The following is a 27,922-nucleotide window of genomic DNA, read 5'->3' on the forward strand; positions in this document are numbered from 1 at the left end:
CAAAACCAAAATGTCACAAGACGATGGATGAAGAGAAGAGTGGAATTTTAAAATGCTTCATTTACAAATTCAAACAACATGTCGATCTCAGTTCTGTGAGTGAAACATATCCATGTGTAAGATGTAGGCTGTTGGCATTGGTGCATAATGACTGCACTCTACAGTTAGTGCATTTGGACCCCAAAATAAACACCGGGGTTCCCTCCCTCCAAAATATCAAAAGGTTGGTGTTAGAGCAGTTATGTATTCACTATACTTAAACTAGCTAATTTGTGGTGTCATGTACCGGGTTTTGATTTTATCAACAATATATAGATTCTAAACAGAAACACGGCCAAAATTAAAAATTGATTTGTTTGATGTTCTCCGACCGGCCAGGGTCGACTTATACTAAAAGTATACAGGTTGGGACCAATCTCCCAAATGGGATATAATAGCCCGTTTGGGATATGATAGCCCAAATGGGATATAAAAATTAAAATTTTTGATTTTGAAATTTAGTAGTAGTACCATATAATAAATTATTGTTGCAATCAATTTTACTTCCAATTTCATCAAATATATATATATGATTAGATAGAAAAAAAGATTGATTACCCGTAGTCATTACATTCATGCAATATGACTTCTGCAATATGCTCTTCAGCTTCACATGGAGGAAACTAAAGGCAGTTGACAGTACTGTAAGAGATGGACTCCAGTTTGCAGTTATCACAGGGAACAACACTCTGGTATCTTATAGGATTTCTGGGGACCCACTGAAGGCTGATCCTGGAGATTCCTACAACCTGACAGAGGCATTGATAGGAGCAGGTACTACTTCTTAGATTCTTACTCACATTTAGATTTCCAAAATGGAATTTGCAATTTGAACTTTGTAAAAATGTATGTCATTCAGTAAAGTTAGATGGGTCTTAAGCTGCTTGGTTCGATGTTTTGTTATTACAGTTTGAAATAATTATACATACAAACCATTTATCTTAGAAAGATATGGACCTTCTTCTATTTACACCAACAGAATCAGTCTTCTTTCAAAGTTAGAAATATTCAAAGTAAATAAAAATAATTTCTCTTTGGGCAAATGAAAAAACAAATCAAAATGCATCATGGGATGTTTAGAAAAGGAAACTGTTTGGTTTTGTCCCCCGAATGATTAGGGTCATTCAACCCACATGCTATACATCGATTGTAAACAAAGCAAAATTCAGAAATATTATCGAACAAAACGTACCGGTACACAGGTTTATTTGTAATTTGTCTGAACATTACGACCTTTTTTATAGTGATGTCAAAGTCGTAATACAACCATACCCATCTTGACGTCAGGGGTGAATTTTGACATGAGGCGAAATAACGCGATACCCTATTTACATTGTTTGTTTTGTTAACAAATTTTGTACATAATTTTTTCATTGAAATTTGGCTTAATTGACAAGAAAAACTACTGCAATGTCTATTATTATGCATATTCTTAGCATAACCATTGTTTAAAAACGTGCACAAAATTTGATATAAAATCGGTCCAAGCAGCTTTAAATTTGGGAACTGTTCTATATCTAAAAATCATTTTGTAATATGATAGTTATTTTACTATCGATGGGTTTGGATCATTTGTAAAAGAGTGGACACTCAATATTGTAGTTTTTACCATTCCAAGTAGCTTTAAATTAGTAGAATTATCATTTTCCTTACATTTGTCTTTTTATGTGATCTCAAATCAGCTGGGCTGTATTGTTAAATTAGCTAGCTGCTAATTCTATTTTTCAAAATAACAATAAAATTTCGTTTAATTTTCTCCTACCCATTATTTATGAACACATTGAATTAGTTTATCTTGTTTGGCACGAGTCATTTTGTCAAAAAAATGGTAATTCCTATTATTTGTAAACAAATATGAGGTTCAAGCTTTGTTTACATAACAGTGAATTCTTCTGTATCTTGCTTGTTACTTGACATCTAACATTCAAATTTTATTATTTCGTACATAAAAAATAAAATTTTGATCTTAAGTCCCTTTAACATAGGAAGATAACAAGTATGATTCAGGGTTCTAAAGGACAGCTCAAGTATGGTAATTTAACACTACAGGCAGATTTAATATGTGCTTAAATTTCTTTTCTTAATTTGATAACTTTTGAATTAAAATGACTAATCCTTGTGTCTTTTTTGTTCTAGGTTTATTAAAAGAGAACCAATCTCTGAAACTATTAGACTTGTCACAGCAGCATGTTGTTTTGGAAACAGAAGGATTAATAGCAGGTCTGTCCCTGACCTTGAGTGAGGTGAAGGTCATCTACAAGATTCCTTACGATTCCCTGTATCAGATCTGCTCAGACATTCTGATTAAATTCAACACTAAACAACTTGAGTTTTGTATCCTTGTTACCTTTTAAGGTACGGGTTCTAAATCTAAAAAGGTTGTTTAATTTTTTATAAGATTCATGTTTCTAGAATTTTTTTTTTTTTTTTCGTGTTATTTGATGATATCTTAGTGCCAAAATTCAGCAAATCATTCTGCATGTGCCGATGATGTATTTCAAGCACTTGTATGAAATTCATTTTGGAATGTCATGAGATGCAATCTAAAGTACATACTATGTTTCAAATTATTTTTTGCAGTCTATTGTAATTGTAGAGACTAGAAATGCAGAATATATTTTGATATCTTTAAGGGTCTAAACTGCGAAAATTTCAAGCTGCAGAAAATACCCTTTGTACAGTAAACCTTAAACCTTTTATTTTGCTGTATTCAAAGTAACATTTAACTTTTAAAACTTTGCAATGAATTAAAAAAGTAAGTTTTTTCAAATTAATTTTGTCCTTAATCTTTGACCTAGATTAATGCTCTAGATTTCTTGTTTTCATATATTTGGACACCTATAACACAAAAATAAAGGGACAACAAAATTTTTAATTCTGTTCATGTAAATCAGTAAAAGCTATAAGGTATATACCTAGGGTAATAAGTTAATATACAACAATGAAATGGCCTTGACCTTTGACTTTCATATAATTTTCTTGTAACTAAGTGATACATGTACTACATCCTAAGAGGTCTGATTCAGATGTCTTTCTGCCTTTTCAAAATCCAGGAGCAATTAGTTATTAATTAAAAAGTTTGGACTGTACATCAAATTGAAGGTCAAATATGATCATGGTTAGATTTGTTACTTGTACTTTATTTTGTGGTCATGCTGAGGTGCTTGGATATAATTTTTGATTGCTGTTGTGTTGAGTGCTTTTGAATTTTTTTTAAAGGCAAGCACCAGTAATATTGCAGGTACACGAATATTATCTATGTTGCACTGCCCTCACTTGCCCTGATCATGTTCTTTTTGTCCATGTTTCTTGGTCATTGAATGAGGTTAATCAATATCCTTACAATCAAATGTTTCAAGATTAACAGTTTTAAAATGCATCAAGACATTTCTGTGAAATGGAGTTCTAGTCCTAATGATTCTGAAATAGTCAAGCTTCAATGCAGTTCAACTCTTTGTACCTGGTATCTGTTGAACACACTGATTCAGCTGGAATAGGATGCTTTTAAGATAGAAAATTCAATCTATTTGGATTGTTTGGCAGTTACGTCTCTGTATTCAAATCATATAATCAAAAATTGATTGCGATATTGAATTTTCGTCAAGTAATTGAGCTATAAATATTAATATGTAGACTTATGATAAAGGTGTTTGCACTCTGTTATTTATCCACATTTAATTAGAAACGTCCGTCACCTTGTAGCATACTTTTTGCGATTAATAGAAATCTTGGGAAGAATCTTCTGATTGATCATGATAGATTTTTTTCTGACAATTCCTTAGAGATGCTGTTATAATACCAGTATATGGATGTCAGTTATATGGATCATTAGCTGGATGTGTCAGGTCCTTGTTAGGATGATGTCAGTATGATGTAAAGAATGGAGCAGTTTGCTTTCCAGAATCTTTTCATAGACATGGAGGTTTAATAAATCAATTTAATGTTGCTTCAGTTAAAATGATAAACTCAACCAGTATCTGATTTGCTATTTAGAAATGAGAGTATATTGAATCTTTGTGGAAAATTACTGTAAATCAACGCATCCAACAAATTACATCCCGATGAATAAGCAAAAAACCCACATTCAAATGATTCCACAGTATTATCAAAGATAAAGGCTCAATGTTGAGAACAGCAAGGTCTGCTCTCTAAGTATGATGCAGGCCTAGTGAATTATACAAATGATGAATTGTAATATTGAACACTACAGGATTTATTGCTGTATAATCCTTAACCAGAAATTAGCATTTCATGATCTGAAGTCTGGAGTGCTCGTTCTGAGACTTGATCTCAGTCAGTTTTTTCTCCAACATAAACAGCCACTGTTCTGGAAGTTCTCGGATGACCTGGAAAGGTTGGTCGTCTTGGATACGGATCGAGTTCTTTGGGTTTTAAATGTGAATGAGTACACTTCTGTGAAAGAAAACACAGTGAAAGTAGAACATGAGAGTGTGGACAAGTTACAGGGGGATGGAGAATTTGTCAGTTACTCAGCCAGTAAGATGGGAGATGAGGCATGGAGGGAAAAACTCAAGTTCCTGTTCAACAAATACCACCAAGGAAGATGCTCTAACCAATGGCACACACCGCAAAAAATGGCAACCAAAATTTCAATTACTACAGCAACGAAACACAAATCCAAAAAACACAGAGTTTCAGGTTTTCAGAAGGAGAAAGAGGGAGCAGACCCAGAGGATAGTTACATAGAGAGTAAGGTGGTACTACCAGCTCTAGACGCCACTTCCTGTCATGTGACCGACTTGATGTTCTACCATTCTGTAGTGTCCATTAGGTGGAAGATGAGGGATCAAGTGTTGTTGATGATCTGTAATTATAAATCTGGAGCCATCCTGCAAGAGAGGTCAGTATTATTACCTTAACTCAAATTAAGTCTTCTGTTGGTTTTTTTTTCCATTTTGATAGGACAAAAGAACTTAAGCATTAAATATGATAAGCTAAAGTATCAAAAGGCTCCTTGAAATGAACTTCATCCTGTTCATAATTTTACTTTTCACTAATACACAGTTATTCAAGATTTTGATTTAAATTGGTGATATATAATTATATTACCAGTTTGTGACAAATTGGATATGAAAAATTTGTATGTAAATCTTCCACAGGCAATCTTGTTGTCTAAAAGCCAAAAGCATTTGGTTTAAGCTAAACAATTTGATCAATAAATTATTGTTTGATTATTACATTTTTTGTCTTTATGAAATTTTAATAAAATTCATTTTATGGTTAAAAATTGTACAATTTGAAAATGTCAAAACTATTATTTATGTATTTGATGAACTCTCATCCACATTGAATCTCAAATCTCCAAGTACATCTTTGTATCATTTTGTTATAAATAACCTTTTCATTACCATTTTACTATTATTTTTTTTTATTTTTTTTTTTTATAAAATTGTGATTGTTTATGAAATTCCTGAAAACACATACAAACAATAAAATAGAAATTACAAAAAAGGCATTTATTTACATCAAAGAAGTAGAAAAATAATTCTTGTTTTCTCCTCACAGATAGTTACTTTGATTGGATTCCAAACATATACCGCATAGTCCTTTAATTTAGACTTCGTTTACTGCTAGTTGCATGGAAAATTTAAAAAACACCTTCTAAATTACAAAACAATGTAACATACCTGAATCACTTAAGTATGTGTTGATTATTGAGGGCTTATCATATCAAGTCATTGGAAAAGTAAACTGATAACCAGTACTTTTACTTCCAGATGCAGGAAAACTTACTAAAATATTAATTTTGATATCAAATACCAACAGATAAAGTTTATTACAGATCACTTTTTATGTTCATTCACAGGCTCTCACCCTCAGAGCACCTGGTCCTGTCTATGGAGCCGGACAACCCCCACCTTGTCCTGACCCCCACCCATCTCACCTGTGTGGTGGTGGACGGTTCCCTACAGCAGGAGGACGTGGTCAGTAAGGTGAGGTCTGATTGGCTGACCGTGTGGGAAATCTCTAAGTCATTGCTGGTTCTACTGTTTTTCATTTTTTTGATTTTATGTTTTATTTGTAGAGTTTGTAGAATTGTTAAAATCAAATTGTGTGTAATTATGAATGTTTTAAAATGCATCAAGTTTTTACTAGTTAGATAGATTATGGTATAAGTAGGGCCAAAGTTTGGGGGGGGGGGCCTAATGTTCTTGCAATTTATGTGACATTTCATCTCTATCTACATCTATATCTACACACAATGATGAATGCAGTGTCCAGTGTAGCAGACTACCTGCTCATATTTACAATGTTCTGTGAGGGTCGATTTTACTTACACCCTATGTTTTATGGGGCCAGGACATTCTATGTTCTATGCTGTTCTGTACATGTACATGTATATATACAGACAATGATGAATGCTGGGCCAGTATTGCTGACTCCCTGTGTTTGTTATGATATTCTCTACTTGTACATGTATTTATACAGACAATGATGTATGCTGGGGCCAGTATTGCTGACTCTCTGTGTCACATCAACCACTGGGGGAGGTGCTCGGTCCCCATCAACACGCTGGACATTGGACTCAAACACAGACAGCTCGACACCGTCTCCTTCTTCCTGAAGAGCAAAGAAAACAGTAAGGAAGGATTTACAAACACATACACTTATAAATGAAAAGCAAAGAACTATATATGATATGAGTTAAATTTGGCCCCCATAATTTGCCATTTTTTAAGTGTTTCGGGTACAATAAAAAGTTAACTTATTTTTTAGATGAGTTGATATAACATATGTTTTTTATATATTTATTAGATTTGTTTGCACTCACTGGCAGAATATGACGTCAGAAGTGACGCTATTTTTAGAATTCAATCAAATTCAGTCAAAAATTGACATTTTTCTTTTCTTTTTACGAATGGGAAACATAGAGCGCATGCTTGAACAAGATAAATTTTTTTGTCACTTATTAGTCTTGGCTAGATACATCTCTGATTAAAATATTTTGTTTGTTCAAGCATGCGCTCTATGTTTTCTGAAAGAAAAACTGCTTAAAAACAAGCTGTTTTATGCTAAAAATGCAAAAATGGCGGGAAAAGGTTGTCTTTATGATGTCATATTTCAAAATTGTGGGCACTTGAATCAAAATGAATATTATGTACACACATCACATATATATCTGTACTAATTAATCAAAGAATTACAGTAAAATGATGATGTTCATTTTAGGGGGCCATTTTAGGCCCATATCATATATAGTCCTTTATAAAAACAAGCAGAAACTAAAACTTACACATGTATAGAATGTGTACATTGTGTTTATGCCTTGTACAATGAATAATTTGTATTTTTTTATTCAAACATTTTTAATCAAACCAGCTTCCTTACTAATAAAAATGGTTTAATGGATAGTCAACATACTTGTATTTTTTTTGTCCAGGTTATAGACAGGGCTATAAGTGATAATGATTGAATGACATCATGTAAACAGCAGTTTTACTTAATATTGTTACTTGTATAATTTAGAGTTACAATTTAAAAAATTAACATTTTAAATGCTAAATAAAAGAAACAATTAAAAAAAAATGTGGTATTTCAAAAATTTAAATCTTTTATTTTAAGTGTTTTCCCAAGAAGATGCAGATGACCCAAGTTCCCCACCCCGAAACGCCGCCCCTCCCTCCTGGACCACTACAGGCAGTCACCATGACAACCTGATGCAACTGGAGCCGGCCTTGACCCTGCTGATACAGACAATGGCAGACAGTGCCACTGACAGACAGTCCGTCAGCTTTGCACAGAAACTGGCCGACCTGACTCTCAACTTCTTGTACTGCCTGCTGAAAGATGTCGTACATTTGACCGAAACAGCCAAAGTCAAGGAAAATAAAGATGTAAGTATTTATTAAGGAGAATTTAAGTCATTCATAAAATTCTGTTGTTTTAACAAATAACTTTCAATTTTGATGGAAAGGTTTTAGAATTGGTATTGGATTACATGTATTATGATCTAAGAGGGTTTCATTTTAATACATTCATTTGATGTACATGTGTATAGGATGTTCTAGTTTCCTTGAAAGATTTGGAATTATAGATCAACATGTTTATAGAAGTTTGAGTCTGTTCTGTTTAAGTATGAACAGTTACTTGACATTGCTGACCGTGAGTTATATGTTGTGTAGGGGGAGCTAGCTGACCTGGAGGCTGTGACAGACACTCTGTTGTCCTTTATATCAGAGGCAAGGAAGTCTGTCAGGCAGGGGGGAGGCCAAGACTTCAGCACCAAGAGAGCAGAGAGTCTTATAGAGAGGAAAGGAACTGCACAACAAATTTCAAAGGAGGAACCAGAAGCAAAGGTGGGTGATCAATAAGGAAGTTTATAGATTGAAAGATACTTTCTTACACTAAGTTAAATCATCAAGTTGTTGTAGTTTTAAAATACTTGCAATTGTATTAGTATTGTTTTTTCTGCAGGAGCATACGGAGAAGGAGGATATGTTGAGTGCACTGTTGAGTAACACTGTCCCAGAGCTTCAGACCAAACTGTGTGCTGCAGGGATGTCCAGCATGGCGGCCATGGACAGGATCTATCAACTGGGGATGAGGCAGGTTCACTGGTGTCTCTGTAAGAGAGAGGCCCAGCCTGCAGTTGTTATACTGGCCAATCTGGTAACAATTTGTAATAATTTCTATGAACTTCATACATTTTAACCACAAATATTGTACATCTATAGTTTGTAAATTACTATCAAAGTGTTGAAGAAATTTTGGATCTAAGACACAAGTTTATTCATTGCTGAAAAAAAAATGATGTTTAATCTTTATCTCTTTGCATTTCTTTTTACAGGGACTTGATGTGGACAAAAAATTGTGGGAAATAGCGTCATTGACCCTTGATCCTGATATCAGACAGTTTATCCTTGAGGAATGTCTAAGCTATTCCTTAACATCTCAACAGGCAAGCGATGTCAACTTCCTAAAACAACTGGAGAAGGCCACGATAGAGAAACACCAAAGCATGAAATCAACACCAGAGAATAATTTGAGGTATCTTAATTCTATACAATTTATTGGCCAATAAGGAGACCTCATGGGAGACAAGTGTTGATCATAAATGACTTTGAAATTAAATTTCTTAAATATGTGGAATAACGTTAAGCACTTATAAACAGGAAGGATTATGTTCACTGATCTTGTACCCTAGTTCATTTCTCACAATCTTTGCAGTGTGCAACAGCAAGAATTGGAGTCCATCATACAAGAAGGGAAGAATGCAAAATGGCCTCTGTCGACAGAAGTTAGCTCCCCGAGTGTTCTTCTGGACTGGGTGCAGCACTGGGGCCAGGACTCAAGGGAGCTTATTCTGTTGGCGGCTGGAGCCAAAGGTCAGATGTTATCTAGTGTGTATGAAAAACTTAATACTTTAGAGAGTGCAACTCTTCATTTGCAAGTGGACACTCTGCTTTGTGGTGCTTCTATAAAAATATTGAATGTCAGAATATTCAAGATTAGTTTTCTTCCAGATGTTTAATTGATATACATATAAATAATTTGCCTAAATTTGAAATATCTGATTGAACCATATAGATGTTGAAAATGAATCGAGTCAGTAGAACTTCTTTCTGACACTTGATCATGTCTGTAGATGAGAAGGATGTAGAGGCAGAGCTGTACCTGGAGTATTTGCTGAGGAATAACAGTACAGAGAGACTGGTGCAGTGGATCAGGACCCGGGGCTCAGAGCACGGGGAGGTCCTACACAGGCTCCTGGGGGGCAGTGACAGCCTCTGTACACAGCTCACAAGGCAACTGATGATCACAGAACTATTTAGGTAAGTATGTGCTAGGAGTTTTACAGAGTACTTCCTCAAGTTACTTGTATTAGAGACAGGTTGTTGTCAGGAAGTAATAAAGGTGAACAAGAAGTGATTTGAAGTATAGAAGACAGGAATATATGCATGATTATAAGGATGTTTGCTTTAGTATAAATGTGTTTCAATTCCTTTTCGGTAAAATTAGATATGTAATATCTATTTTCGACAGTTCTGCTGCAGCAGAACTAATGAAATATTGAAGCACTGAGAATGAAGTTCATTTTATATTTTCATCATGATTGGAATGAATTTCATTTGATGTTTGTGCTTAATCAGCACTGTGTTTTTTTTTCTACAAGACTTGGGATTTATGGAGAGATAACCGACACCACAGCCTTTCTACAGAACTTGAGGTCTGTTGGCGGACCTTTAGTTCGGGATATCCCAGGATTCCATGCTTCATTCATCTCCTTCTGTATCAGAGAGAATCTACCAGACGTTCTGTGGCATTACTGTACAGATCACAAGTAAGACTATTTCAAAGAAAACCCTAAAATTATGCTGAGCTGTATTCAGTGGTTTGTGTGATGAGAATGTGGCTTTATCCATAACAAACATCATAGTACCATAAATAAGGTATTTTTTACCATGAATTCTCTCCCTCGCTTTTTTGCGATAAAAAATAATTAGCACAGAAATTAAATAAGGAAAGATGTACTGGTACTGTAAAAATCTTTTAAAGTTGCATGAAATGACTAAAGCTAGTTAAAGGTTACACATTTGCTTCATTTTTGCAAATTGCCATGCAAAAAAACACCCAAAAAGTTAAAAAAAACTTTAACCTTTTGATCTTTTGACAATTATAGTTATGAAATCTTTTTTAAGCATACAGTTGTTTGATATTGAAGTCCTTTGGTATGAATTTGTTTATTTCAGTATTGCAGTAGATATGCTGCAGGAATCTGTGATCACTCAGGGATGTAAGGCAGACTGGATGGACATGTTCGTCAGCTTTTATGATCTCGCTCAAAGAAAAACCACTGGTAAGACCAAGAGTAAAGCTTTATTGCATGTACAAAGTTAATGATATACAGCTTGGTAATGAATGCATGTCATGCACATCTTTTTCTGTATTGCAGAGTGCGAAGCTATGGATGTGTATAATCTAAGCCTGTCAAATGCAGCATGGAGCTATAGTATAGAGGCTCCCTCTATAGTCAAACTGTTGAATCAAGGGCAGACAATTACAGCTGTAGCTACTTTGATGTACTCACCTGTTACCCTACAACAGGTAATACCAAGCAACATTAGAAGCTAAATGTGAAATATAACAATTATACAGGAAATACATATACCTGAAATTATATATTACTGTGAATTTGTTCGAATTTGCAGAGGAAAAAATTGTGGAGGAAAAAATTTTTTTTCCAAGGACTTATGAAACAGAGTTTTAATTCATTAATGTACAAGCAATTCCTCAAAATTACATTCCTAGAACCTTTAAACAATTGTCAATCCACAAAAATTGACCTCCATGAATTATTCAAAAATTATTCCAAGAACAGGAGACTCTTGTATGTAATACATGTAATAAATCCCCCTTTAATTGGGATTTGATAAGTTGGTTGATATTATAAATTGATATTGTATCTTGACTTTCAGATTGTGTCAGGAAGCTTGGCAGAGGGTGAGCTGAAGGAAATAGAGGAGAAGTTGTTGGAATATCCCAAACTTCACGGGACATTCTTCTCCGTGTCTTCCCGAGAAATCCCGACCAATGACATCACAATCTACCAACTACTCAAGGTACAAGAGGAATCTCTGTAAAATTCCTAGGCTTGTCAGGCATTCAATCAGTTTTTATGTGTATAATTAGATTGAAAGAATTTTGAAAATTATTGTAATCCTTTTATATTACACAGAATAACGCTGCATTTGATCCAAGTAGATTATTTGGTTGGCAAGCGCTCAATACCCTATACAGCGGTGAAGGTACAAATAATACTAATTCTAAGTACTTTTATCAGTCCTTCCTATTTTAAAAGAAAAGTGAGTTTCTAATTTGGAGCCCTATCTTTCAGAGAGTATGAAACATCTGCCTAGTTTTTCACAGCCTGACTGGGTGACTCGATTTGGATACACAGAGAGAATTCGATACACCTACTACCTCAAGCAGGGGAGGCCAGCCTTTGCCTTCTTGTCTTTCCTGTCAGAGGAGATAGACTCTGTGTCCGCGGAGGTGTGTCCTCAAAGGTGCGTCATTGTTAGATGAAAGAAAACAATCTTTTTTAAAAATTAAACAAATACAGTGAAACACGCACATAATGAAGTGCCAGGGACGAGCAATTTTGCTTTCTTATAAGCATAATTCATTATATTTATCAAATTTACAACATGTTTTATAGTCACAGAATGAAAATCACTTCTCTGTAAGCATCAGTCCATTGTAAGCATGTTTGCTATAACCATGTTTTACTTTAAGTTAATATTTATCTTGTAAGGGAAGTATGTAAGAGATTTCATTTAGAGATACAGAGGAGAATTTTAGACTACTATGTTTGGTATTCACTGTGAGACACACTGTCACAGGTGTATAGATATCTTTGATGTATTTTCCATCCTTGCTAGGTTGACGGAGGCTGGTAACACCGCCGCTTGGATCGGTCTGCGTAACTACCACAACTCCCAGGTGGCGTGTTCCTGTGTGGCTTTTATTGAGATGCTGGGTCAGGATTCCCTGGTCCTACGTACCCTGTTACAGGCCGGACAGGAAGTACTCTTCCATCTGAATGGGAACCTGACGACAGCAGGGGATCAAAGGCGGGAGCAGGCCAAGAAAAACGATGAACTCATAGGTACTGTAGATTTTTATCAAGTCTCATGAAGTTAAAGAAGAATGACATTTGGGGTAATGATGTCTGATTTGTAATACATGGTACTTGACTTTTCAGTGTCCTGGCTGTGTGCCTGCTTGGTCTACAAGGGTCAGCATGCTGTGACCTTGCTTCAGCAGTTGGAGGACGCAATTAGTGGTTCACTAAAAAAGGACAATATTCCCAGGTAAATGCTCTGGACTGTACCTGAAAAATAACTTGATTGTTCATACTTCTACACTTACATTTGCATGTACATGTATTTCATCTTTACTTCATGAAAAATGCATAATGTTTTGATCTAGACTTGAAATATCAGTTTGTCAGCTTTGATGAACATTGTAATGGATCAAAACCACGGTGTGATATTCACTGGCCATTTTTTGACTTTACAGCACCAGTTTTGAAGCAGGCCAGAAGTGGACAATAGCGGTGGTGTTCTGTCAGCTGATGTCCATCCCCTGTAGCACCAACTTCCTGGAGACCTGTGCCAAGTCCGACAAATGGCTGGCTTTCCTGTGGTTCTCCCAGCTCCACCAGTACTCCAAACAACAAGTAATGTGGCTACATCTGTGTTGTCAGGAAGCTTAAGAAAAGAACTTGATGAGATATTACACATTTAAAAGATTACGAATTTTTGGTTTAATCATATTTAATCATATGAAAATACTCATGTTAATATAATTAATAATCATTATATATATTTTTATATTAAAAAAAAAAATCAAAGCACTGGTACAATATTCTTCTAAAAATTAGCATGAGGGTATAGCTTTGAATTAATCAGAAAAAAATTGATTTTATTATCCTCTCTCTCAGAAAACTATTGATAAAAATTAATAGAAAAGGCTTTGAGATGGAGCAGTGCTTTTAATCATAAAAAAACAATGCGTTACTCTTACCGTAAGTTTTATTTTTACACAGTTGCAGCCCCTGCTTTACAAGTTCAGATGTCGCCACCTACAGCAACATCTACACTACGTCATAGAGAATGCCGAGTCCAAGATGTCGGTGGGAACTCCCTCTCCCTCAAGTCAGGGGAAACAGCACCCCACCAAGGACATCCGATCCTCCCTGTACGCCCGGATTGGGCTCACTAAGGACAGAGACAACAGTACAATTCTACTGCAGTGACTGATTTTTTAATCACTTTTATCATCAAACCACATACATGGTACAGTTTACATCTCTGTTTTCTATTTTGTGTGCACAGATGAAGGAAGCAGCAGTGAAGAAGAGGAAGCCAAAGAAAATGTGACCGACAGGGACAGCTGGCTTCAGCATTGTAAATTAATCTTTATTTTTAAGTCTGCTGCATTTATGTATAAGTACATTAGATCTAAAAGGTTATAATAAAACATTACAGAAATTAAACTTATAGATAGAGCATTAAAATAATACACACTGTAAGCACTAAATGTAACAAGTCCCTGTGTATAACTCCCTGATACTCCAAGTTCTATTGTCTCTATCACCTGTGTTTTTCTCTCAGTGATGAACGTGGACACGGAGTCTATCCCAGATGACCTGTTCCAGGTGATCTTCATTGCCCGGGCCACCCCCTCCCCCTGGCAGGCCCTGTTGGTCTACTCCATACTGCTGCACAACCCAGTCCTCTCTGTGCTGGCCGCCTGTGATGAGGTGAATACCACTACTAAGTTTAATTACTTTATCAAAGGTTATTTTTACCTGGTGTTATTTTTGCCTTGTTATGGTAGATAAAGATTTCACCCATGAGCTGGCCACATCTAATGAATTGACTACCTATGTAGATACTGTATGCAGGGTTATTCTTGCCCAAGCACAGTAATCTGTTGTAAAATATGTCCCTATTTAAATTTGCCCTATATTAGTTGTGGAAGAGAGAGGTAATTTGTGGTGTTTCATAATTGACGGCAAATGGAATGAAAATGGAAACCTTGTTTTAAGTTTTTTCATGGTCAATAAAAGTAAAGCAGAGATGAGCATTTCCCTGTAAACAATCTGGATGAATACTGGCAAAAATATACATGTACCATTACTTATGTTCATGTATCACATCTGACTTTCTGTCATTTGCTTTCCAAAGAAAATTGTTAACTACATTTTCTTATTATTAAATGTTAAAACCCCTTTAAGATAGAATTGCACTAACTTTAATGTACAAGTAGCTCATTAGAATCTTCTACATGTACCCGAATGTAGTTTGGTACATGAGCATGTTCATGTTCATGTATTATGTTTTTATCATTCTACACAAACATGTACAGCTCTGTGACCTTCATTTACAGGAATCTGATGTCTTCCCCTGTCTCTGTGGCTGGATGGTAGCCATGATGGATGCTGGGTCACATGATCAATTTATTGAGAATCATGGGAAATCGGTGTGGACGTGGGGATCTAAACACTTTGACAAAATCCTGAATATCTATCTGGACCAAAACTGGATATCCACATTTGCAACAGGATTAAATATTTTTCTTCCAGTAAGTTTTTATCTTAATACTGAACCCGTTGTGTATATTCCAGTTTTATGATTTTATCAATGGATATAGTTTTGTACACTTATTTTTTCATTGTAGGAGTCTCCATTGCTTCCTTTCTGTAAATTCTCTGCTGCCCTGAATGAAAGGAATGATTATAAAGAGTGTAAAGCTTGCTTGGAACAGTTTAAAGAAGCCATGCAACAGGTGAGGAACTCGAATGCTCTTCTTCTTTTTTTTAAATCAAATAATTCTAGTATGCAAAATTGAGAAAATCATTCTCTGAATTTTTCTAATATATTGTTTCTTCATGCCTTTGCTCGTCTTGGTGTAAAACTGTTTTTTTTATTATTCAACTTGCTGATTTTATTTAAACTCTGGCTAATGTTATGTAATGATAAGTAACATGCTCTGTTTCTGCAGTGCTCCAAATAGCACTAGCATTTTGGTTAACCCTTTAGCTAAGTCAGCAGAGCCTTGGTTTTTATACTGAAGGGTCCTGAGTTCAAGCCTACTTGAATCATTTCTCTTATTCTATTACAAAAGGTCAGTGGGTCAGAAGTGGCTACTGATCAGCCATTGTATGCCACCACCGACTGGCTCCAGCAGAAGACCTACCACATCATCCAGCACCATTTTCACCACGCCACCACCCTCCACTCCCTGCACCACCTCCTCAGGCTCCTAGACAGCCAGAGCATCATCCTTGTTTTCAAGTTTGATGGTAAGACACTCCTAGCATAAAAAAGTCACAGCAAACTAATCTTAGAATCTAAATAATGAAATACAGTGAAACATGGTAAAAGCAAAGCACCAGAGATGAGCAATTTTCATTCATTATGAGCATCATTTTTTATCTCCAGTAATATTGATATTTAATTTTTTAAGAACAGGGAATAAAACTGAATTTACAAGCATGTTTACTGTAATGTTTTTTTAATGGACTGTAACTTTTGTTTTTACAGTGGTTGATTTTGGTCAGCTGTCACGGCTGTTAAACATCATTGTCAGTGCCCATATACTAGATGTCAATTTCAAAAATCTGGTGTCAGGCAAAGAGGAAGTATTCCAGCAGGAGTGCAGAAAGATCATGGATTACCTGATAAACAAGTGCATGTTTAAAGAGGCCAGGCTGATTGCTCGGGAGAGTGGGATCAGTATGGATGATGTCACTATTGCTGAGGTCAGAAACTCCTCCATGTTCATTTTACCAAATGTTCGGTGATTTGACTTTGAGAGATGTAGGAAAGATGGAAAATGATTTTATATTTAATTCAAAACTTCTCTTGTAAATACTTCCTAATCAATTTTTTCAGAACAAATGGGAGAAGCAGAAGTTGTCGGTGACCTCTCTGTGGGAGGATCCAGTGACCCGCAGGAAGTTATGGACGGCCTGTGAGGACCGCTGTACACACCACAAGGTGGCGCCACTCACCGTGGCTCAATACTTCCAGGTACATGCAGGGCCTTAATTGACGGCATACTTCATCAACTGTACGACTTCATCAACTGTACGGCTTGTCTTTGATAAGTGACAAAATGAGCATAATATATCTAGATGTATTTATAAGTACGGTAGTTTTAAAATAAAGTCAGTTTTTATAATTTAAAAAGTGCTGCACTTTATTTAAGTGTAATTCATAACATGTACATTATGGTTTTGATGATATCTTTATCATCAGAGTGAAGCAGAGCTAACAAGTGACCTGAGTGAGAAGGCGTACCTGTACCAGCTGGGGCATCAGTGGATCGAGGGGACAGAGACCAGTTGTAACCAGGAGTTCGGGGACCAGCTATACAACAAGATGTGGAGGGCTCGCATTGAGAATGCTGTCAACATTATTCAGGTGGCTTCATCAAGAGAGACCACTCTCTTCCAAATTAAATTTTTTTATAAATATCCTAACAAATTGCTCAAAAAGAGTGCCTTTGTTTTAAGAGAATATTAATGTAAATATGTCACATTCTCTTTTTATTAGTTTTTCTTTCATAAAGTAATCACAATATTGTGAACCTAAGTTTGAAATATTTTGCATCTCTTCAATGTCTAAGCATATATTTATGCAGTATCCTGTAAATAGTACCCTCATTTGAAATTAGAAGTTTGTTGTGTTTATGTAGACTGGGCACCTGTCCAGCTCAGTGGATGTCCCTGAGGACCTGTTCACTCTGCTGGAACTGGACACTGTAGTGGGCAGCCCATTGCCCACTGAACTCTTATCTCTGGGCAAAATCCCCAGCATGGACAGCTGCCCTATTGACCTAGCAGAGCAGGTATATGATTAGTTATTCGTGCAAGACATAATGATAAGCCACCTTTACCATTTAAATGAAATTACGAGCAGAGAAATGGGTTACCGGTACTCATTCAAGATATGTTGAATATAAATCAGTTTTTAAATGTGATTGAAATGAAGGGGTTTTCTTTGTATGAGCAGATAACTGCTCAAATTTATCAACTGATTTAGGAGAGATTTAAAAGTTCCCAGAATTTCAAAATAAATTTTCAATGATTTCATTTACTCGCTCATGTATTTAACTTGAGATTGCATCATTTGAGCTTGTATGTGCATTGTGTAATGAATGTTTTTTTTCATATTACAAACACAAATACTATCTCATATTCTTCATATATCAAAAAAGAAAAAGACCAAAAAGAAAAAACACTATTGCAAGAAATTGAGGATTTAGAATCAGATGCTTTCATTGATTTAAATAAATTAGATGAAAAAAAAAAGGAACTCGAGAGTATTAGAAAAGAAAAGTTACTAGGCCACATGATAAGGTCCCGAGCTCGCTGGATAGAAGAGGGTGAAAAACCATCAAAATATTTCTGTAATTTAGAATCTAGGAATTATTTAAATAAAACAATAAAAAAAATTGAATTAGAGGGTACTGGCACTATATATGAACAAACAGAAATTTTAGATGAAGTTAAGATATATTATGAAACTCTGTATAAAAGTGCAGATTCAAGTTTAGTTAATATAAATTTAGAAGAAATGTTTTTGAATTCTAATAATCCTAAAATGGATACAAATACGTCCAAAGGTCTGGAGAAAGACATTGAGGAAAGAGAAGTTCTTAACGTATTAAAGCACATGAAGAATAATAAGTCCCCTGGTAGTGATGGGTATACCGCAGAATTTTTCAAGTTTTTTTGGAGTGATATCAGAAATTATGTTGTTAGAGCTATTAACTGTATTTTTCTTAAAAAAGAGCTTCCTATCTCTCAAAGACTTGGAATAATTTCATGTTTGCCAAAAGGGGACAAACCAAGACAGTTTCTAAAGAACTGGCGACCAATAACCCTTTTAAATGTTCTCTACAAGATCATATCTGGTTGCCTAAGCTTTAGAATCAAACAAGTTTTGGACATTATTATTTCAAATACACAATCTGGTTTCATAAAAGGTAGATACATAGGGGAAAATACTCGCTTTGTTTATGATCTGATGTCGTACACAGAGATACATGAAATTCCAGGGCTTTTGGTCCTCATTGATTTCGAAAAAGCCTTTGACTCTATGTCATGGTCATTTATTTATAAAGTTTTAAGTTATTTTGGGTTTGGAGAATATATTATCCAGTGGATAAAAATTTTAAACACAAATTTCCGTGCCTGCATTTTACAAAGTGGGTTTTTATCAGAACAATTTGACATACAAAGGGGTTGTAGACAAGGAGATCCTGTTGCTCCATATTTATTCATTATATGTGCAGAAATCCTTTCAATTCTTATAAAGCAAAACAATGATATTAAGGGCATTTTTGTTCATAATAAAGAACATATAATATCACAGTATGCAGACGACACTTTGTTAGCCCTTGATGGTTCACCAAAATCCTTGTTCGAAGCATTAGAAACTATAGATTTTTACTCCAGCTTTTCAGGACTTAAAATTAATACATCTAAGACAAAAATTGTGTGGATTGGTTCAAAAAAATTCTCTGATCAAGTGTTTCATCATACCAGATGGAAATTAGACTGGGGATCTACATCTTTTAATTTATTAGGTTTCCAATTTTCCGTTGAACTTTCTGAAATTGTTGATATTAATTTTGGTAATCAGATTCCAAAAATCATTGCACTTATGGAACAATGGAAAAGAAGAATTCTTACTCCAGTTGGTCGTGTCACTGTCATTAAGAGTTTGTTAATTCCAAAACTAAATCATTTATTTATATCGCTTCCTACTCCCAAAAAGGAGATTGTAGCATTTATATGCAAAGCCTTTTTTGAGTTTCTATGGAAATCCAAAACAGACAAAGTTAAAAGGTCTCTTATAACACAAGACTACTTGTCAGGTGGTATGAAAATGGTAGATGTTAGAAGTTTTATTACATCACTTAAATGTACATGGATTAAAAGGTTAACTTGCTCACATAAACCATGGATGGATATTTTCTATGCTCTCAATGGAGATGATATTTTACAGAAATTGTATGATTTTGGAGATAGTTTTGTGTTTGATTGTTTGTTAAAAGAAAATAACGCCTTTTGGAAAGATGTTTTGATTGCTTGGTCATGTTATATGAAATCTTTTACTTACACTCCGCACTTTAAAAACAAATTTCATTATATTCCAGTGTGGTATAACTCTAATATAAAAGTTAACAACAAACCAGTTTTTTTTAAATCCTGGTATGAAAAAGGAATAAAGGTTGTGCAAGATTTTTTTGATGATGATTGTAATCTTTTAGACTTTGGAGTTCTTAAAAACACATACAATCTATCTGATAGTTGTGTGATGCAATACAATAGCATTGTTACAGCTATTTCAAAATATTTGAAATCATTGTTAATAGATAGGTCTTCTTTCAAAAGACTTCCTAATCCATATGTACCTTTATTTTTTGAACCTACATATCTTCTGAAAAATGCTCAAAAATCTTTTATAATTTCTTGAATAAAAATGAGGCTATTCCAACCTCAATCAGCAAGTGGGAGGCAGAGCTTAGGCCATATGGAGTAGACACAATATCAGTGCAAGATGTTTTTAAAATTTGTTATAAAACCACTAGTGATTCTTCTGCCCAGTGGTTACAATTTCGAATCTTACATAGAATTGTTCCTGTTGGAAAATACCTTAAGAAAATTAACATTAAAACTTCTGATTGTTGTGGTTTTTGTATGGAAAATGTTGAAACAATAATACATGTTTTCATTGCTTGTGATAAAGTACAAACACTCTGGAGTGATTTAAGTCTTCATATATACAGAAAAACCTCTGAAAGAGTTGGTTTCAATGTTTCGAATGTTATTCTCGGTGATCTACCATTGTCAAACAATAACAGGGTTATAAACTTCATAATTTTATATGTTAAACAATATATTTTTATATCCTTAATGCAAAACAAAATGCCAAATTTTCTTGGATTACTCAGTCATTTAAGAATAAAATACCATGTAGAAAAATATGCTGCTATCCAAAATCAAAAGCTGCGCAATTTTGAAAAATTGTGGCTTACATGGAAAAACATTTTAGATTAGTTTATGATATTATGATTATTACTATTCGTATTATTATTTGTTATTTATTTTTTGGTTTTTTATTTCTTTTTGGTTTTTTCTCTTTTTTTGGAAGCAAAGTAACCATTTACCACTAATATTGAAAAATGTATGTAATTATACTTGTGTGTGAGTGAGTATGCATGTGTATAAAATTTATAAAAACTGAATTTAATAATGTCAACATTAGTACTAGTATGTATGGAACAAAAACAATAAATTATAAAAAAAAAAAAACACTGGTCTGTTATTTTTTATTACATGTATCATGCCATGTAGCAATCATCCATACAAATTATTCAACAGATAGATGATTTTGTTTTTGTTTTTTTTAATATAGGAAATAGAGGCTCTTCAAGAGATCATTAACCAGTTATTAGACAGGGGCTACACCTCCCACTGCTGCCGACTGGCCGCAGAGTTTGGTGTTTACAACAAAAATCTTGCCATTGTAGTGGTATGTATTTAGCAAGATCAACCTCACTTGTCTCCTGTTGTTAAAGCGACAACCATTCTTTACTGATAGACTAGGTACTATACTTCAAAGAAGTGTTGTTTTCAGATAATTATTGCAAAATGATTTTAAAAATTACAATTCACCCTTATTCTTCTTTCTCAGACCTGTATTCGACTGGCGCGAGGAGTGGCCGATGTGAACAGCCTACCTCCCAACATCAAATCTATCCTGACTGGGTCTCCCTCCAGACAACACAGGCAGTCCATAGCCTCACCGGTCTCAATACCCTCTATATCCAGTGGTAAATTTTTAATATTAAAAAAAAAATTGAATAACGTAAGTTTCTATAATTCCTTATAAAGGGCAGATAACTTTTGCATCTACACTAACATCTTTTAGTTGATAATAAAAGAAAATAGATTAACCTATTATATCAAATCCTATGGATTCATGCATAAATCATTATGTAGTCAGAAATACATGTTGGTCAGAGATTTTGGGCTTGGTAAGAGACAGTCCAGAGGCTGCTTTTTAAGATAAATTATGATAACTGTTGATATTTTCAGCTGTGAACATTGGATCTTTGGGAGGGATGAGAACGGACTTCCTGCCTCCGGACAAGGAACAAATAATTGTTACTATGGAAACTCTGGAGAATGAGATCAAGCATGGGAAGAAGTGTTGTAAAAGGATTGTAACCTGTTTCCTAATGGCCTGTGTAGGTTGAATAGATTAAAATAATCATGGCTAAGATAAATGAAAACAGTAGACCCTGATAAAAAATGATCTTTTTCATGTTACTTTAACCTTAATCAGTTTTTACACTGATTTTTATGGATTCATTGTGCATAATCATGTACATGTAGAATTTTCATATGTTATATACCGCCTTGAGAAGTTAAGTTTTAAAGTGTATGAAGTTTGCAATAACTATGATGTATGTTGGATTTTGAATAGATTCTAGAGAAGACATACGAGGATATAGTGCCCTGTCATGAGTTTGAGATACTGAAGCAGTTACTGAGGTCCCAGTCCGAGCAGAAGTTCCGACTGGCTGCCGACTATCTGGGTACCTCCAATCTACAGTCACTGCAGGTAAACAACGAGGTCCTCTTACAGTGGTAACACAGTACATAAGTTATTCATTGAAATATGAAGCTTTAGTTGATAACAAACTTATATACTATTTATTTCATCATATTTCAGATAGCAAGTTTCATCTGTGATTCCATTGTTGAAATTTATAAAGTCATGTATGCAAACAGCTCAGGTAAGATTTTTCAATACAGAATGTCAGAGTAAATACATACTATAGTTTGTCCCAAGTTATTGCTTCCATCACTTTTTGGTGATTTTTAATAGAAAAATATGTCACATACCTGTGAAAGAAGTACAGTTGAAATCGATGAAATGGAAAATATCCAAGATATCTTCATTGATAAATTATCCTTTTTCACTCATAAAAGTCTACTGGAAGGAAAACAAATTTCTTATGGAGATTTGTAATGGGAAATGTTTACAGCTTTTCTCCATTCAGAAGTACTCGGGGCCATCAGGACACCTCGAGCAATTTTTCAACGTTATCATCCTGGCTTATTAATGGCGGATGCAATGCAAAATCCCCGTAGACTTTCTATTTTGGGATGTGTATTGAAACATGAAGCGGTGATGGAAGCAAGAACTCGGGACAGAGTATAGTTCTTATAGTATTTCAATGATGGACAAGAAGAGTATATATTAGAAGTTCTTTTTCTATCTATGCATCTGCCAATAGGTTTATGTTACATATACGGTATGTAAATCGATTCTTTGCAACAAAGTACACCCAAAAAAAAGGTTGAGAAACCTACTCGGATTTTTTCAGCTGGCATCAAAAAGGACCAGGCCTCCTTCTTTAACCCCTCAGAGAGGAGTGAGGAGGCAGTCAGCTTTGTCAAGCTGTGTCCCGTGCCCAGCACCCTGGGGGACAAGCTACTGGAGGCCCTGACCTCACTATCGGGGGACGACCAAGACATCCCCAAACACAGTAAGGAGAGTTAATGGAATGTTCTTGACAGTAAGGCCAACTAGGGGGTTAATAGAGTGTTCTTCAGGATTAAGGTTATGAATGATGTTGTAAATATGATATGTTCATTTCCTGCTTCCAGTCCTGGATATCCAGACAGAGTTACTGATCCTGGCACACCTGTGTTACTCCGGGGTGTGTAACATGGAGGGGATCTCCAACGTACTGAGGGCCGCCCGTGTGATGACCGTGTGGATGGAGAAGGAGGGAGAGTTCTCTAACATGGTCAGTACACACACAATAATGTCCACATTGTACCTACACAACCCACACACTCGTATAAAAACACACTGAGGAAATAAGGCATATGGGTATCATTTGTATACGGGGATATGAAAATATGTTGGTCACATCATCAAATCCCATAGACCTGAAAGGTTTCTCGTCTCATTTAATCTGATGATCCATACCTGGCAACTCAACAACATGATCCGCCCCTTTGGATCAAGTTACTGTTAAACTGATATATATATGCCAACACACTACTTAAATTCTAACCCAATTATTATGCGTTACTTATGGTCAGTACACAGGCAACCAATAGTGACAACAGCATACCTACACACTACTTTGACCTTACTTACACTTACCAGGGTAATTGTTACTGAGTTTATCAACATGGTCAGTTCAGATTCAGACTATAACTCATTGTACCTATGCTGTACATGCCTCAGAGACCTGACCTTCATCAATGTACTAGAATTCTTTAGGTAGAGTACAATTATGAGATAAAACGAAATACAGCATACTGCCATAGTACAATTAAGGTTATTTTTACTCCTTGTTTTTTCTCTCTTGGCCTACATTGTTCATTGTTTATGAGTGCCAGTGGGTGTAAAACAGCATATGTTAGTCTAAAAATAGATTCAATCAATCAATATCAATGTTAGAAGTTCAGGCAAGGGAATATTTGACAAATAATTAATTGTGAGAGCTAAGGAATTAAAAAAGTGGTAGAATCAAGAAAGTTAGATACAGTAAAACTTGGTTATACTAACATCTAGGGACGTCTGATTTACTTTGCTCATTATAACAGCTGAATAAATTAATGAAATATATATAGGGAATTTGCAATGTAAGTGTTTTCCTTCTTATGACTGCCCTATATAACCATTTACACATAACATGCAAAGATTTTTGAATTTTTTTATTAGAACTATATACAGTTACTTAAAAAAATTGATTTCTATCTAACATTTGGTTATTAGAATTTATTTTTAAAAAAGTCATTATAATGAAAGATTTTTCTTGAACATTAATATGACCAGTTATACATACAAAACTTATTGTAATTCATACCTGTGCATTTACACCTGTAAAGGACAGCATCTATTGTTCTGTCACAGGTGAGGCTTCTGACAGGGATCGGGCGCTTCAACGAGATGATCTACATATTCGACTCACTAAAGCAAAATGAGCAGTTTGAACTCCTACTGAGGAAAGGAATTGAGAAGGTAAAATTAATCACAAAATGTGTTTGAAAAATATAGATTTTATAAAAAAAATATTTATGAATTAAATGCTGTAAGATATTTTTTTTAAAAGGTCAAGGGTTATCAATTGTAAAACAAACATATGTACTCAATGCAATATACTTTAGGTGTGATTTAATATGGCATTTCATGATAATTAAACATTAATTATTATGTTGGTTATTTTTCAATTAACTCGGATACATTGATTTGCTGCACTGAATCTCTTAAATATTCCACTCTAATCAAAGTGATATCTTAATGGTAGGAAAAGAGTCTGAAGATGGCCATTATAGATTACTTGAAGCGGTACCACCCACAGGACAATGAAACCTTTGACATGGTGGCTCATAACTTCATGATGCACCGCGAGATCGCTCATTTGCTGCAGAGCAGAGCACAGCAGATTCTGGAGACTTTCAGGGAAATGAACATAGGTAGGGAACATCAAAATCAGTCGACTGAATGGTCAAACGACTGAATGGACAAACAGACAGTACCCTGGATTGGTAGACTTGGACATCTGTTGTACTGATGAAAAAAATCTGTAAAATTTTGAGCAATTGTCGTGGTATCATGTTTATTTCACAATGATTTTCTGTAGATTCCTCTCCTGAAACACAAACAAACTTGCAGTCAGTCGTACAGTTCTACATGGATGCTGCAGAGAGCTACTGCAAGGTGCTTGTTATTTATATGTCAGCCATAGGATTTCTTTGTTTAGATGATCCACAATACATGTATTAAATTATCATTAAAGTGCAAAATATTTTATAATAGGATCATTGGCCATGAATTTATGTATCCTTGAAAGTGTGATTTTTTTCGCATCCTCTTTAATTGATGTCTTTGAATATTGATGAAACCGCAATAAGATTGAGTCTTTTTGACATTTCTTGATTGACCTGTTTTTAGGAGGGCTGTATGAGGAACGCCCAGTCATGCATGAAGCAGGCTAGACTGGTGGCCTTACAGTTGCATTTTATAAGTGCAGGGGTCAAGGTCATTCATATGTCAGATGAGGGAGCTGACCAGTTCATCAAATCTCACCCCCGTTTTTCTGAGGTAAGCACACATTTCATGATAAATGTTCTGCATATCATATCAAGCATGTAGTTATTTACTTTTCGTGATTAGTTAAAATACAAGTACCTCGGTATATGAGATACAGACTGTATATTTACTTGTGCCAATAGTGAAGATTTTGCAAAGCTATTTTTCAAAAGAACACCATATGATGTCAGTATTTGTATATTTAAAGAAAAATAATCTTTGAGTGAAATAATAAAATCAATGTGGGACATAAAATGAAGTTTGAAATATTTTTGGATCGGTACTGAGGTAAAATATTTTAAATTTTGCTCATTAGGAACCTATTTTTTGGGAGTTGATTTTAATCAACTCTCCTCTGCAGTTACTCTGGCAAACCAAAAGTGAAACAGTGTTTGGACCTTAGCACAAATCATCACCGCTGACAAGACTAAATTCTTGAAAATAATAGAAAAAAATTCGATGTAATGTATGCTGAAGCATTGGTAGTTTAAATCTATCTTTAAATATTACACAACATGATTCATATGGGGTTTCTCGAAATTCTTGTCGGAAAAGTCTAAAAATTCATATTATAAAAAAGTGTGTAATTCAAATACAAACTAGAAACTAATTACCATGCAAGATAAATTGATTTTAAAATAAATGATAATCGATAAAATCAACTCCAATCAGTACTTCAGTACTTTGATTTTAAAAAAGGGAAAGTTTTTAATTTGAAATACTATTTCACTTCATATTAGAATACTTTATGAAATAATCATTTTTCCAGGAAAGATTTTTATGCATGACAAACGCTTTGCCAATAACGGTACCTCGGAAATTTGTTAGTCACAAAAACTTGAATAAAGATGGTTTTAATTTTGTCATATGGCATCCTCAGATTTCTGACTGAAGTAAACAGACGGCCATCTGCTTCCCTATATCATGAATATTCATGATTTACACAAATATAAATAATTGAAGTCTTATTCAATTTGCGTTTTGTTGTATGGATAGAGTTAAAAAGGGATATCTCCCTCTGTGGGTTTACTCCAAAATAATTAAAGTCTAATGTGTGAGGAGTGAAGAAATGATATTCCCGTTGGATGGTTCAATTCTTACAGGCATTGATTGTCAGCGAGAGCTACAACAGGAAGAGCTGCTGGGGGCATGCTCTGTGTCACAACGTGCTGGTTAATGGAGATTTCCGCTACCTTCAGGAATTAAAGAGATACGTCAAGTTGACAAACTCCCTCATACAAGAAGTTGTTAAAATGTAAATCTTTTCTTAGACAGTGCTCATTAATCCTTTTATTGATTTACATGTATATTACAGACTGGTATGAGTTAAAGCTAAACTTTTTATCTCTTACACTATGATTAAAAAATAAATTTTCAAAAAAACAAGATGTAAAACATTGATTGAAATTCTTATAACCATGCAGAAGGTAAACCTGTTACATGATTATCAGAAGGAATTCACCATAAATATTTTTCTTATTCCATAGCTTTATGGAGGATCCAAATCGCAGTGTAAATCCAAAGATCCTTGAGAAGTTTATCGGACACTGCACAGATCTAAAACTCCAGATCCAGCTGGCCTCGGACCTGGATCTGCGCGGCTTTATGTCGGAGCTACAGAGGCGCGACTGTTCCAGCTATGTACAAGACATCATGGCCAGCTCCTGATGTGTACACTGAAGGCTCTAATTCCTGTTATAGCCTGATTCAAAAGTTGAACCACATTGTTTCATATGCCTTCCATTCATATTTCATGAAGATTTTTGTTACTTGATAGATATATTATATATCAAGCATATTATTTTGTTCTTGTTATATATCTGTCAATCTTATAAAGGTAACAGATTTAAATAAGGTAGAAAGATGACTTTGATATATAGTTACAACTCAGGACATAAATTTAACACTTGCCAAATGCAAGTAAAATGTAATGTTTTTTACTGTTGACAATGCAGTCAGTGCTACAATTATGGAAGTGTTCATTGTACTGATGATTTAAAGATTTGATTTACATAGTTATCTTTTTTATATGTACAAAAGATACCTCTTAGAGAGATACAGAACGACTGGCAATACACTTTGTTAGTGATGGGCATTCAGATACAGTTGTCAGGTGTGCAATATACAGATTAATAATGTATATTTTCATTAAGGATGCCATAGACTGACGAATTAATTTTTCATTCACAATAAATACTCTTTAATATTGGAAA

At 34.7% G+C, this 27,922-nt stretch overlaps 1 protein-coding gene across 1 annotated transcript; it reads left to right on the forward strand.

Annotated features, from left to right (window-relative positions):
• LOC105333084 (spatacsin) lies at positions 1-27,922 on the forward strand. The gene is made up of 44 exons (XM_034467504.2): positions 1-223; positions 647-813; positions 2,176-2,373; positions 4,285-4,900; positions 5,867-5,993; positions 6,490-6,640; positions 7,624-7,895; positions 8,184-8,357; positions 8,476-8,670; positions 8,849-9,048; positions 9,229-9,386; positions 9,647-9,833; positions 10,175-10,342; positions 10,752-10,858; positions 10,955-11,106; positions 11,478-11,621; positions 11,738-11,807; positions 11,897-12,068; positions 12,444-12,670; positions 12,767-12,875; positions 13,084-13,243; positions 13,613-13,802; positions 13,902-13,973; positions 14,181-14,329; positions 14,959-15,153; positions 15,250-15,357; positions 15,697-15,874; positions 16,116-16,333; positions 16,467-16,604; positions 16,833-16,997; positions 17,272-17,424; positions 21,003-21,119; positions 21,282-21,420; positions 21,686-21,837; positions 22,077-22,214; positions 22,326-22,389; positions 22,984-23,145; positions 23,267-23,409; positions 24,531-24,638; positions 24,925-25,093; positions 25,261-25,337; positions 25,572-25,721; positions 26,813-26,964; positions 27,197-27,922. Exons 1-44 carry the CDS (start codon positions 24-26, stop codon positions 27,375-27,377), a joined length of 7,272 nt encoding a protein of 2,423 aa, XP_034323395.2. The 5' UTR covers positions 1-23; the 3' UTR covers positions 27,378-27,922.

Source organism: Magallana gigas, chromosome 6, assembly GCF_963853765.1.
Source record: "Magallana gigas chromosome 6, xbMagGiga1.1, whole genome shotgun sequence".
Taxonomy (NCBI): domain Eukaryota; kingdom Metazoa; phylum Mollusca; class Bivalvia; order Ostreida; family Ostreidae; genus Magallana; species Magallana gigas.

What these genes read in the sequence shown, in the direction of transcription:
- LOC105333084 (XM_034467504.2), top strand. Translation starts at nt 24, where the DNA reads ATGGATGAAGAGAAGAGTGGAATTTTAAAATGCTTCATTTACAAATTC. An exon ending in AGAGGCATTGATAGGAGCAG is followed by an intron (nt 814 to 2,175) that starts GTACTACTTCTT and finishes TTTTTGTTCTAG; the next exon opens with GTTTATTAAAAGAGAACCAA. An exon ending in GGACAGCTGGCTTCAGCATT is followed by an intron (nt 13,974 to 14,180) that starts GTAAATTAATCT and finishes TTTTTCTCTCAG; the next exon opens with TGATGAACGTGGACACGGAG.